Source organism: Macaca mulatta, chromosome 12 (assembly GCF_049350105.2).
Source record: "Macaca mulatta isolate MMU2019108-1 chromosome 12, T2T-MMU8v2.0, whole genome shotgun sequence".
NCBI lineage: Eukaryota > Metazoa > Chordata > Mammalia > Primates > Cercopithecidae > Macaca > Macaca mulatta.
In genome coordinates, this window is record NC_133417.1 from 145,667,393 (window position 1) to 145,679,729 (window position 12,337).

Here is a 12,337-nt window from a genome sequence, read left to right on the forward strand (position 1 = left end):
CCAGGGATACGTGGGTGCGCAGCCATGGATGCCCAAAGGTGATGTGGGCTGCTGCGGGTAGGGAGACCTGTGTGATTCAGGCAGGCGCCTGCCACCCCGCACCCGCGACGCTGCAAAGGGCTGCCGGATTTAGCAGATGCAAAGACAGGACCCCAGTACATGGGAGTTTCAGGCAGACCCTGAATCGTTTTGTAGCGCAGTGTGTCACAAATATTTTAATTTCAAATAAGGAAATAAATGTTTAGAGTAAATATGCCCTATGTATTTATTGTAAGTACGCCCCAGATATTTGGGGGGGGGGGAAGAGTTGTTTGCTTTTTGTGGCAAAATATGCATGACAAAATTTGCCAATTTAACAATTTGTAAGAGTTCAGTTCAGTGGCATTCAGTCTGTTCACGCTGTTGTGCAGCCGTCACCCCCATCCAGCTCCAGGACCCTTTTCATCTTGTAAAACTGAAACTCTGTCCCCATTAAACAGTAACTCCCCATTTCCCCTCTCCACCACCCCTGGTGCCTGCCATCCTTTCTGCCTCTATGAATTGACTCCTCTAGGGACCTCACATACGTGGAATCACCGGATCTGTCCTTTTGTGTCGCTTCTTTCACTCAGCGCCGTCATCAAGGCTCCTCCACACCAGAGCATGTGTCAGAATTTCTTCCTTTTCAGGGATTAATCCTATTCCATTGTATGCGCCTACAGACAGTTTGTGGAAACAATCTATTCAACTGTGGAGAGACGTCGTTTCTACCTTCTGGCTCTGGTGAATAATGCTGTGAGCATGGGTGTATGGGGACCCGTTCCGTTTCCTGCTTCCAGTTCTTTGGGACCAAATACTTTTGTACTGTACTAAAATAACAATTCATTGTTGATTTGCAATTCAGATGTAACTGGCCTCTGTGCCTTATCTGCACTCGTCCCCCTAATCGTGGCTGTAGGGCAGGGCCGGGCAGAAGCTCCAGCCCACACACCTGCCATGCCGGGCAGGCAGGCAGAGGTGCCTGGGCGGCCGCCAACTCATCAAAGCCCTAGGGAGACGCCCTCCTGGGACCGCCCAGACCTCTCCGGGCTCAGCAGGGCTTGTCAGCTCCTGCTTCAGCTTTGCCTGCAGCGCAGGAATTCCCCTGGGATCGGAATCAGGGCAGGCTGTAGGGTTGGGGAGGCGGGAGAGGCCAGGGCTGTTCCCCGTGCTGGGCCCCGTGCTGCTACTCCTAGCCTGTGACCTTGCACAGGTCACTTTAGCTCCCTATGTGTCGGCTCTGTCAGCGGGACCTACAGCTGCTGTGAAGATGAAATGATGCGGCTTAAACCCTTGCGAGGCCCATAGTGAGCTCTGCGCCTCAGCAGGGAGACAGCAAGGCCTCTGGGAACAAGGGAGCCCTCACTGGGTTTGACCTTCCACTCAGGGGCACATCCCCTCCAGCCCTGTGCTTCCTCTGGGGAGGAGGTCCTGGCTTGGGGGGCGTGGCTTATGGGCCATGCTGGCTGTGGGTCTTGTTCCCTCCAATGCCAACACTGAGCAGATTCTCCCAGACAAATCATTTAGACGTCCGCCTTTATTCAGTACCAGGGTACCAGGACCAGCCTGGGTGCCAGGTAGGGAGGCAGGAGCAAGGAAATGGAGGCTCCCCTAGCAGAGGTTCCCTCTGGAAGGAGCGTGGCTTGTTGGGACGGGAGGCTTCCTGGGGGCATGTGAGATGGAGGAAAGCGGCAGGTCACAGCTGGGTGGAGTGACTGGGTGGTGGGGGTGGGCGAAGGGAGAGCCGTGCCTGGGGCCACCATGACCCACCGAGATGGCTTCCCGGGAAGTGGTTGGGTCAGGGTGAGTGGCCGAACTCCTTTGCTCTCCCCATCTCCCATCTTCTGTTCCTTCCCCAGTGTTTACGAGCCATCCCTCATGGTGGGCTCCTTCCGGAGGCACCCAAGGGTTTGCTCTGGGATCCAGCCCAGCCTCAGCTATGTGTGTGTCTGCCTGGTTGGCATTCACAATGCAGATGGACGGGCCTGCGTGGCATGTTTGTGGATTGGAATGTGGATGCAGCAGACAGGGAGGGCCAGTCCATCTTCAAGGCTTCCTTGGGTGCCTGTGGCCCCTGCAGTGGGTATATGGGAAACTAGATAGGAGAGCTGGGCAGAGCCCCAGGAGGACAACCCGGCCCCCGCCTGAATCTCAGCCCTGTTGGCAGGGGTGGGCATAGAGATGTGGGTGCCCTCTTCAGCTCCACCAAGCCAAGGAGGAGAAAGGCTGAGCCAGGCGTGGGGCACAGCCTCTGGGGAGCACCTAGCCCTGGGTTCCAAGAGAGGGCTTTCTGCCTTACAGCCAAGACACCGGGTCCTGGGTGTGGCAGGAGGTTTGTGACACAAGCTCTGAATCCCCTTTCATCTCCAGTGTCTGAGGCCACAGCATGAGCCTCAGACAGCGGAGCAGGCTGGCATGGGGGGAGGTCTGCAGAGGGCCCGTGACCTCTTGGCCAGAGCTGTGACTAGGCCCCCATCTGAGGGGCCCCTGCCATGCCAGGGCAGGCACCGCCCAGACCTGGTGTCTGCCGGCAGGGTGGCCTGCCCAGGGGTTCCCCAAGCAGGATCTGGGCAGCTTAGAGAGCAGTTTTGGGAGTTGCCTGGTGAAACCCCCACCTTTGGGGGTCTCCAGTGTTGTGGCCTGCCTTGGTGGTTTGCCCAGCAACTCTCAGTGTGCCCACTGCAGACTGGCCGAGAGGCCCGAGTGCTGCCCGAGGGGAACTGGTGTGAGTGGGTGGGGAGCTGGGCCGGGCCAGTGGGAGCCACGCAGGACCTGGGCTGCAGGGAGGGGAGAGTGTTGGTGGAAGAGCTGTCCCCTTGGTGTCCAAGGAAGGGCGAGAGCGCACAGCATAGACCTCCCAGGCTGCGGGCACCTGGATGGGGGACTTGGTAGAAGGATGTGGCCTGTTGGGTTTGGTATGTCAGAAGGAAAGGAGGTCAGGATGTAGGGGCAGGGGGGTCTGGAGTCAAGGCCCGGGTGCCTTTGGACTGGGGGCTGGAGGGGGCAGGTAGAGGATGTGGAATGACCATGGAGGCTTTGTGTGAGGACAGCAGTGGTCAGCTGCCACCTTCATCACAGAGAGAAACCCGACACCCCGCCCCCATTACCGTGCGGGGAGGGGCGCTGGCACCCCCGAGCACCAGACCTGCTGAGACCCAGGCGCCCCTGCACCAAGGCCTTGGCCCGCTTAGCTGCGGTGGGGAAACCAGGAGGCCCCGGCTGCCCGCGAAGAAGAGGAGCAGCCCCCGCAGGCCGGAGGGAGGGGCCCGGCCTCGGCGGCGGCCAGGGAGGCGGGCGCGGGGCGGCGGGCAGGAGGCGGCTGCGGCGGCGGGGACCTGGCCGGAGGGGCCGGGGCGGCCGCCTGCGGTTTCCAGGGAGACGGGGGCGGTGCTGTGCGCGGCGGGGCGGGGGCTGCGGGAGGACGCTCGTCCCCGCGCCGGGAGCCGCCGCCCTCGCCCGTGCGCGCCAGTGCGGCTGCGGCGCTGCCCGGGGCGGCTGCGGCCGGAGTCTCCCGCGCGCCTGGCGGACGGCAGCCCGCCCGTGTCCCCCGCTGGCTCTTCGCCTCCTGCGAGCCCTTCCGCCCGGCCCCGCTCCGCCGCCCTTCCCCGGCCGGAGCACCTGCACCCAGAGCCGCGCGCGCCGCCCGGAGCCGCCGGAGCCGCTGGAGCCGCCGCCGCCGCCGCCGCCGCGAAGGGGGTCCCGCGTCCGCCGCGAAGCCAGGCCCGAGGACTCCGCCCGCCGCGCCCCCTCTCCCGTGGCGCCACCGCACCCACATCCCCGGCCGCGCCACCCCCATCTCCACCTGCTCCTCGTCCCCATCGCCTCCGTCCTGCCCCGCTTGGCCGCCGCAGCCCCATCCCCTTTCCGCCCCTCCCGTCGGGAGTCTGTGGCCCGTCCCCATCCCACCCCGCCCATCGCCCCAGCTTCACCCACCCCTACCCTTCCCGGGCCGCATCCCGGCGTCCCCGCCCCCACCCTCTGCCCCGCGCCGCATCGCCTGCCGCAGCCCCGGGGCCCCCCTTTCTCTTCCGCCAGGCCCATCCCCCTCCCCCGGGCTGTCGCAGCCCTTCGAGCCCCCTCCCCCGCCACCCCGCCCCCGTGCCTGCCGCAGCCACTGCGACAAGCCCCTTCCCCGCCAATCGCGGCGCCCTCCTCCCCTCGCCCTCCTGCCGCAGCCCCCAGCTCCCCGCCCGCCCCCTCCCCTCCCCTCCCCGCCGCGCCCACTGCACCAGCGCCCCCTCCTCGCCGCGCCGCGCCGCTGCCGCGTGTCCAGACCCCTGCCGCCCGCTCCGGCTCCGCGGTTTGCCGTCCTCGTCCCTGGCCGCGGCGACTGGCGACTGGTATCGGGGCGCCCGGGACCCCCAGGACGGCGACCCGGCCGCCGGTGCCGCCGAGCCTTTGTTCCGCCGCCGGGGCCGGTCTCTCGCCTGTCGCCCTCGCAAGCAGCCGCGGGTGGCAGAAGCCTTAGCCGGCCTGGGGCGCGGACCCTCCCACCCGGGGCAGAGGTGTCCTTGCGACGCCCCTGGGTTTCGGGTTGCAGTGCGTGGCGGAGGTTCTGCGGCTGCGGAGGGGCTCCTTGGCGACGCTGTCATTTGGGTGAAATGGTGGCAGGGGCTTCGGGCAGGCGGCAGGGGTGTGGGGAGGGGTGGGAAGCACGATGGGGTGAGGCTGGGGGCTGTCGATGCTGTTGACAGGGAGCTGAGATGCCGTGGCTGGTCCACCTCGCAGGTGGGGCCATGGCTGCCTCCGGCTCAGATGTCAGGAGCCCAGGTGAACAGGGACTGGCCAGGGGCGCAGGCTTCCTAGGGGATGGGGCAAAAGTGAGGAAAAGATCCCCTGCAGCCTGGGTGGTGGGTGGTCCCCAGAAAACCTCCTGGGACATTTGCCCAGTGCACCCTCACCACAGGAGGTTGCTGGACATACCAGGAGGATGCCACAGCCACCGGAGCTGGATGGGGTCCTAGAGCAGATGGGGCAGGAGCTGGGACAGGCTTCGAGAAGAGGGTTTGGGCTTGGGGAAAGCCTTCCCAGCGATCGGCCAGCCAGGAAGGCCACCTTGCAGGGTGCAGAGCTGAGTAGAGGTCAGGAGCCAGGAGGCCTAGGCTCTTCCCTGGTGTGTTGGGAGGCTGCGGTGCCTGGAGCTCTGCACACAGCCCTGCTCCAGCACCATGGCAGGCAATGCAGGCTGACTATCCACACTAAATTCCAGTACGGTAGGCATTCGATTCTGTTGACACTGAGTGTCTAGGACAAGGCTGTAAAGGCGGATAAAGCCGGCTTTACAGCCTGCACCTCCTGTGTGTGTCGTGGAAGCTTCTGGAGGGATGGGCGTGGCGTGGCGCCATCATCTCTCTGCGTTCTTCTTGGGAGGGCTCCAGAGCCACTGGTCGCGGGCAGCTGCCGGGCTGGGTCTGGACAAATGAGGTCTGGGTTCATCATCAGGGTTGGTGGCCACTGTCCAGATGGGAGTCTCGCCTAAAGCTTTGGGGTGATGGTGCTGATGACCAAGGAGAGACTGCTAGGTGGGGACATGTCAGCAGGGGACAGGAATGCGTGACCTAAAACGTGTCTAAAGCTAAGGCTGGTGGGGGCTTAGCGAGGAGCAGCAGAGTGGGGTGGTCCAGAGCCGTCAGGATCTGGAGGGGGAAGATGGAACCAGACAGCAGCTGCCTAAGGACCAGGGAGCAAGATCTCTGTGCTTTAACCTGAGGAGCAGGAGCGTGGGAATTGGAGGCTTTGGGTTTGAGGTGGGGGATGAATCTGCCATGAAACAAATAATCCCCTTCCTCCCAAAAAAAAATCCTCAGAGCCCTTGGGGAGGGAAGTGTCCCAGTGACTGAGGGAGGGGAGTGCTGTGTAACGATGGGTCAGCTACAGCAACTTCAGCCCAGGGATCAGGGAAGAGAGGGCCCAGTCCCTGGCCCAGCGGGGAGCAGGCCTGGCGACCTTGACCCGAGCAGCCCCAGGGCCGGAGGGAGGGCTGGGCTGGAAGGGCCCAGATACCTTTCTGCGTGGGGGGGTAGGGGAGGGGCTGCCGGAACTCACCCCCTAGGTTGGAAAATGCCTCCCTCTGAGTTGGAGGGGGAAAGGCCAAGAAGGAGGTATCAGAAGGAAGGTCCAGGAAGGAGAGGGAGAGGGACATGGGGAGGGTTCCCTCCTGGCCTGAGGCCTCTGTATCCCCCAGGTGTTGAGTTGAGAGAAGTGGTGGGGAGGCACCTGGGGGTGGGGAGATTTAAGATGACAACTGGACTTGGGCACATCGCTCGCCATCCAGAAAGACCCCAGCCCCTGGCATTCTTCCAGGAGGGGGCTTGCTTTGCTGGCCTGCAGGGGGACTTTGCAGAGCCCGCCTCTGCCATCTCATGTCTAGGACCGAGACCTGCGGGCCCCGGCCTGCACTGGGCTGGAGCTCAGCAGAAGGAAGCCAGCGGGAGGCCTCCTGCCTTTGACTGCCGTGCGTCCAGCCTGCAGCGGGCCTCAGGGGGCCGCCTCGGTCCAGCCTGCCCGGGGCTCCCAGGCCGGCGCCCAAGCTCTGGCTCCGTGTCTTCACTCCCGTGTTTGTCCGAGGAGGGAGGGAGGGACGGGGGCTGTGCTGGGGCAGCCGGAACAGCGCAGGTCACCGGGCTGGCTGGGCGAGGTGGCCGGGCAGGGCTAGGGGGGCAACAGGGGAGGCTGAGGCGGGGGGCTGGTGCACAGCTGTGAGGGGGGTGTAGGGGGTGGCTGGCAGTGCCAAGGAACCCCTCAGAACCTGCAGGTAGGAGGAGCCTGCCATGTCTTATGGGTGTTTTGGGCCTCACCTCTCCATGTCTCATCAGCCTCTCCGATCTGTGTGGTGGGGGCTGGAGAGTGGGTCTACCAGGGACCTCGCGAGGGAGGGGCACAGGAGCCAGCGAGGGATGTCACCCACCCCTACTCCCTAGGAGTGCTTGAGCCCTAGTCCCCAGTCTTGGACCAGCCCACTCGTTGCCTGTGGCCCAGCCAGCCTGGCCTGGGTGCCCCGTCACAGCTGAGCCCAGGGTGTCACTGGGAAGCTATGCTGGCACCTGCCACCCCCTCCCCCAGGCACGTTTCCCTCCCACTGCCCAGCCCAGCACCATCATGTGTCCGGCTGACCTGTGCTCTCCTGGTCCGGGCAGCCTGGAAGGGTGCACAGGCCCCCATCACAGCCCACACCCTCAGAGAGATGCCTCCTGAGTCTGCTCAGCCTGGCGCAGGCCCCAGGAAAGGACCCAGAGGGGCAGTTCCTGCTCTAAATCCTGTCCCCACTGGGGCGGGACTGGGGCGGAATCCCATCAGTGAATAAAGGCTACAGAGTGAAGGATGGTCCCTGGCGAGTGTACCTGTGTCCCAGTCTTCCTGCCTGAGAGTGGGGAAGGGGTACCCGTTCTCTACTAGGCCCCAGGACTCTCAGAGCCAGGCTCTGCCCTCACCCCAGCTGGCTCCCACAAAGCCCTCCTGGCCCAAGACTCTCTTAGACCCCCACCTCCCCCTCCAGCAGACATCTGGGGGTAAGGAGGGGCGGGGGGCACAGGGGCACTTGCCATTCCTGCTCTGCCTGCCTCATAGGAACGTAAGTCCAGGCTCTGGGGGCTCGCTGGACCTGCAGCCCCTGCTGAGGGCTCCCTCCCCCTCCAGCCCCAGCTCAAGCCAGAGCCCCCTTCGTCAGTACATTCCAGAACTCAGGCACGAAAAGAGGGCCAGGAGGGAGCGCTCCAGGACAAGAACCCGACCTCAGAAAGCTGGGGCTGTGTTTGGGGAGGGCCCATCCTTGTGCCTCGGCCCTCTCTGGCTCTCCCAGGCCCCTCTGACAGCCCGTCTCCTTGCTGTCACATCAGCAGGCACAGAGGCTACAGGGGCCAAGCGGCAGCCACCCAAGCCCAGGTTCGGGTTCTCTGTTCCCTCCTCTTGTCTCGGCCTCCTCCCTGGGTGTGTGTGCTTAGAGGGTGCGGAAGATTGGCAGACTCAATCTGACCCAGGCATTCGACCTCCGGGTAGTTACTTAACCCTGGGTCCTCAACCCAGATGGCCTCTAGTGGGGAAGGGTTCCCTGGACCCCAGGCCTGAGGGGTGACTCCTCTTGTAGTAAGTGGGTAGGGCACTGCCTGGGCTGCTCCAGGCCCTGCCTGCACTGGGGCTGTAGGTCCCTGCTCCCACCTCCAGGCAGGGGTGCACCCCTTCCCGCTGTGCTGCCACCTCCCCCAGGACAGCCTTGGGCCAGGTGCCTCTGCCCAGGCTGACCCTGCCCTCGGTCCCAGCTCCCTCTCCTGCCTCTCCTCCCTGGCCTGGCCTTCACTTCCCGCTGACCCCCAGGCGGGAGGTAAAAGAATGCAGGACCTGCCACATTCCAGCCACCCTGGTCCAGGGTCCCAGGATGAGATGAGACAGGCTCTAAGGCCTCAGCCCTGACCCCTGAGGGGGCAGACCTGAGGAAAGTTTCTGGCATTCCTGCTGACAACCCCCCCTTGACCCCTCCCCTCTGACCAAGCCAGGCTCCTGCCTCCACCTCTCCACTGTGCCTGACATAGGCCAGCACCAGAAGGGCCTTAGAGGCAGGGTACGAGGCCCAGAAGGAACAGTGGAGTCCTGAGCTCAGGCAGCCAGAGCCACTTGCTCCCTCACTGTATCGCTGGGACAAGACTTCATCTCTGTAAGCCCCGGTTTCCTGGTTAATAAAATGGGGATTTCAGCAGCCTTCATCACAGTGCGATGCACACCCTTTTAAATATGCAGTTTTTCCTGATGCCACACACATATTCCAGGTGGGCACCGAGGTGTGCGCAGCAGGGCTGAGGGCTGACTCACAGCCTGTCCTCACTCCCCACAAGGAGGTGAGGCTGTCTCTGATGGCACTGCCACGGTCACTGCCCAGGACACTGGAGCAGAGCGGCTCAGGGCAGGCTGCAGAGGAGAGGACTCCACAAGGACACCAGGAGGCACAGGGTGTGCCCTGCAGGGCTTGGGGCATGGTCCGATGACCCCTTCATGGGATCTGCCACCTGCACCAGGGCATACCTGTCCCCACACCAGACTTGTGTATGGGGTCCTGCAGGGCCACTGCCTCTGGCCAGCCCACTGTTGGTGGGATCTGCTGTCCTTGCAGTGGGAGTTTGGTGCCTCCCAGGGCTGGTGTGGGAAGAGAGGGGAATTGGATTCCTTCCTCCCTCCCCATCCTCAGCCATGGGCCCAGGTAAGGGGTGACTGTCGGGCCTGGTAGCCTCCTCCCGACTTGCACACGGGAACCTGGGGCCAGTTCTTTGCTTGTGGCTGCTGGGACAGCAGGCTGTGGGGCAGGACTTGCCCAAGGGGCCCCCTCCCTTGTTGAGGAAGCCCTGCTCTTGTGTCCTGTGTGGGAAGCTATAGGACTCGAGCCAGGCCTTTTCCTCCCTCCACGCCCCCACCATTTCTGCCTTCACCCAGGGCACCCCCCAGGCTGGCCCACCTCTGAGCTGTGCTCCACCCTGGGTCTGCAATCCTTCTGCCCAGGAGAGCCTGAGGGTGCCCTCCTGGCTGCCAGTGCTGTCCCAGCCTCTCTCCCTCATACTGGCCTTTCCCCACAGGTGAGCATCTGCGGATCTGCCCCCAAGGCTACACCTGCTGCACCAGTGAGATGGAGGAGAACCTGGCCAACCGCAGCCGTGCCGAGCTGGAGACCGCGCTCCGGGACAGCAGCCGCGTCCTGCAGGCCATGCTCGCCACCCAGCTGCGCAGCTTCGATGGTGAGTGCCTCCCAGGGTGCTCGGGGGCCGCAGGGTGCTGGTGCATCGGGGCGAGGGGGGTGGCACACTGGGCCTTGCCTGGTGTGTCAATGCAGAGGGTGGGGCATTGGCAGGAGGAGGTGGGGGAGTTAGTGCTTTGGGGCTAGGGTGCTGGGTTGAAGCCCCAGCTGGGATTTGGCGGCTACCCTCAGGCAGGGATCTGCAGGGTTTGAAACCCACCTGGGGGTGTGCACAGCCCATTCCCAGTGCACGTTTGGGGACAGAGGGCCTGTCCCATCAGCCCCGCAGAGGCTCCTGTCACCAGCACATTCTCCCGAGCACCTGCAGAGAGACGGGCCTCGGCCAGATCCTCCCTGCAACTCCGCACGTGCCCCAGGCCGCCACCCCTGGGGACCCGGTGGCCTGGAGCCAGGGAGCTCAGTGCAAGGGCTGAGACTGGGGCTGGGGACAGGGCTGCAGAGTGCAGGGCCTGCCCAGCGGTGGCCGCCACTCAGCCCTTTGTATCGGGGCAGGAGTTTGGGGCCCTGGGGAGTGACCCCTGCAGGCCTTGAGGCCTTGCCAGCTACTGTGTCAGAGCCACATACTCCTCAGCCCAGTCTGAGCCTCACCTTGTGTCTAGGCGGAGAGCATCAGGCACCTCCAGGGGGACAGTGTGGGGTCAGGAGGACCCCCATAAAGTGACCTCTGATCAGAAACATGAGGACTTGGTGGAGGGAGGCGGCCTGGGCTGAGGTACTGCCCCTGTGTCCCAGCGGAGCTGGGGCGCCAGGACAGTGAGCCTGAGCAAACGAGAGGGAGGGAGCGCTGAGGCCGCGCAGCTCCATGTCGCCGTGAGGGACAGCAGCTGCTGCTGGGGCCCTGGGGTTTGTCTCAGCATTCCTGTTTCTCCGGCTCCTGGACACCTGCTTGTGGCCTCCCAGGCTCCCGGGAGAGTCTGTCTGTCCCCAGGAGCCCCCAAGGCCATTTCCACAGGGCTGCGGGACCTCAGCTATTGGCGTATACCTGGGTCACGGTGGGTCAGAAGCTCCTTCTCTGTGACTTGGACATCGACGCTTAGAGCTCAGCCCTCCCCTGGTGTGGGGCCGTGGGACGCTCCTGGCCCCTCTGGGATTCTCCTTCCTCCTGCCCAGCTGGCCCTAGGGAACGCACCCCTGCACCCCGAGTCAGGAGCCTTCCTGAGCTGCTTGGGTCTGTCCCTTGTGTAGGGACCCTGCTCACCTCCTCCACTCTGTCCTGGGCCTCAGTTTCTCCCCAGTGTCGCTGAGCCCTGGCTCCCACCCCAGCGTGCCACCCAGCCCTGCCCCTTCCTCTCTCCTGCTAAGACCGTTGCCCATCACACCATCTTCCTGGCCTGGGGACGTCCTGCCCACCTGGCTCCTCCTGGCTCTAAGGGGGTCGGTGTCGCTGCCCTGCTCGGGGGCCCGTCCCGTGTCAGCGCCCTGCCGCCGCCCTCCATCTGCTGCCCTCTGGAAGCCTCCAGCCTTCCTGTTCGACTCTCCTATCTTTGACATGAAAACACAGACACCCTTTGGGGACATTTGTGTTGAAAATGACCCCCTGTGTGACCAAGGCCCACCTGTGCCCGTACCCCAGGGAGTCTCGTCCAACCCCCACCTCCCATGTCCTCCCCTCCCACCCCTGCCCACAGCAGCTGCTGGCCCCTCCCAGCCTCCAGGGCAGCCAAGGGCCCCTCCGTCTTTGCCTGCAGTGCTGGTGGGAGCCAGTGGGAGGCGGTAGGAGAGGAGCCTGACTGGGCCTCTGGTTGCTGTGTTCAGGGATTGGGAGCCCCATGCCCGCCCCCTCACCAGCCTTCAAGGGCAACTGAATGCGGCCTGGCAGGAGGTAGGGCCCATGGCCCTCTAGGTGTGTCTGGGCTAATGCATGAACTGCAAGCTGCCTCCTTCTGGGAGAGGCCAGGGCGTTCCAGGTGCCAGGACCTGAGGTGGACACTGGACAGCTGCGTGGCCCGTCTACCCTCCCCACAGCGGCCTGGGAGCTCTCTGTAGCCATGCCAGACTTGTAGTCCCAGGCCTTGCCAGGGGTCAGCGTGGGGGCTGGTCCAGAGATCTCTAGGCCTGACAGCCACCCTGCTTCAGAGGAGAGCCTCTGCCCTGCGTCCCTGGAGCACCCCGTGGTGGGCCATCGAGCCCCTGGTACCTGTGGGCAAGACCGGCCATGGCCCTAGGGATGCTCTGAGCAGTTACAGACCCAGAAGTCTCACTTCCAAAGGGGATGGGGAAGTCCAGGGTCCCATCTAGGCACGGGGTACGGGGCTTTTCCCCAAAGCTCTTGCAGCACATGGGGAGGTCTGAGGGTGAGCCTGTGCCTCCCCGTCCCCCACCCAGCGGGGAAAACATCTGGGGTTCTGGGCTGTGGGAGGCTCCCCAGAGCCCTCAGGCCTGGGGTGCTCACAGCTGAGGCTTCTGGAAGCTGAGAAAAGACGGGACGCCCAGGAGAGCAGCAGAGACAGGGTGGCAGGAAGGGCAGAGGCCCTGGAGATTCACAGCGCAGGCGGCTGGGGCCACAGGGAGCACAAATGGGGACCGGTGGAGAGAAGAAGCGGCTGGCAAGGGAGCACAGACCGGTCCGGCCCCTCTTACCCC

At 64.2% G+C, this 12,337-nt stretch overlaps 1 protein-coding gene and 1 non-coding gene across 2 annotated transcripts in view; both read left to right on the forward strand.

Annotated features, from left to right (window-relative positions):
* The window catches only part of GPC1 (glypican 1), a 31,795-nt gene that overhangs the window by 13,367 nt on the left and 6,091 nt on the right, over positions 1–12,337 (forward strand). Inside the window, 1 exon segment of the mRNA NM_001266539.1 lies at positions 9,576–9,734. Coding sequence (NP_001253468.1) covers positions 9,576–9,734 — 159 coding nt within the window.
* On the forward strand, positions 6,536–6,624 carry MIR149 (microRNA mir-149). The gene has a single exon (NR_032421.1). It is a non-coding gene; the product is annotated as a microRNA mir-149 (primary transcript).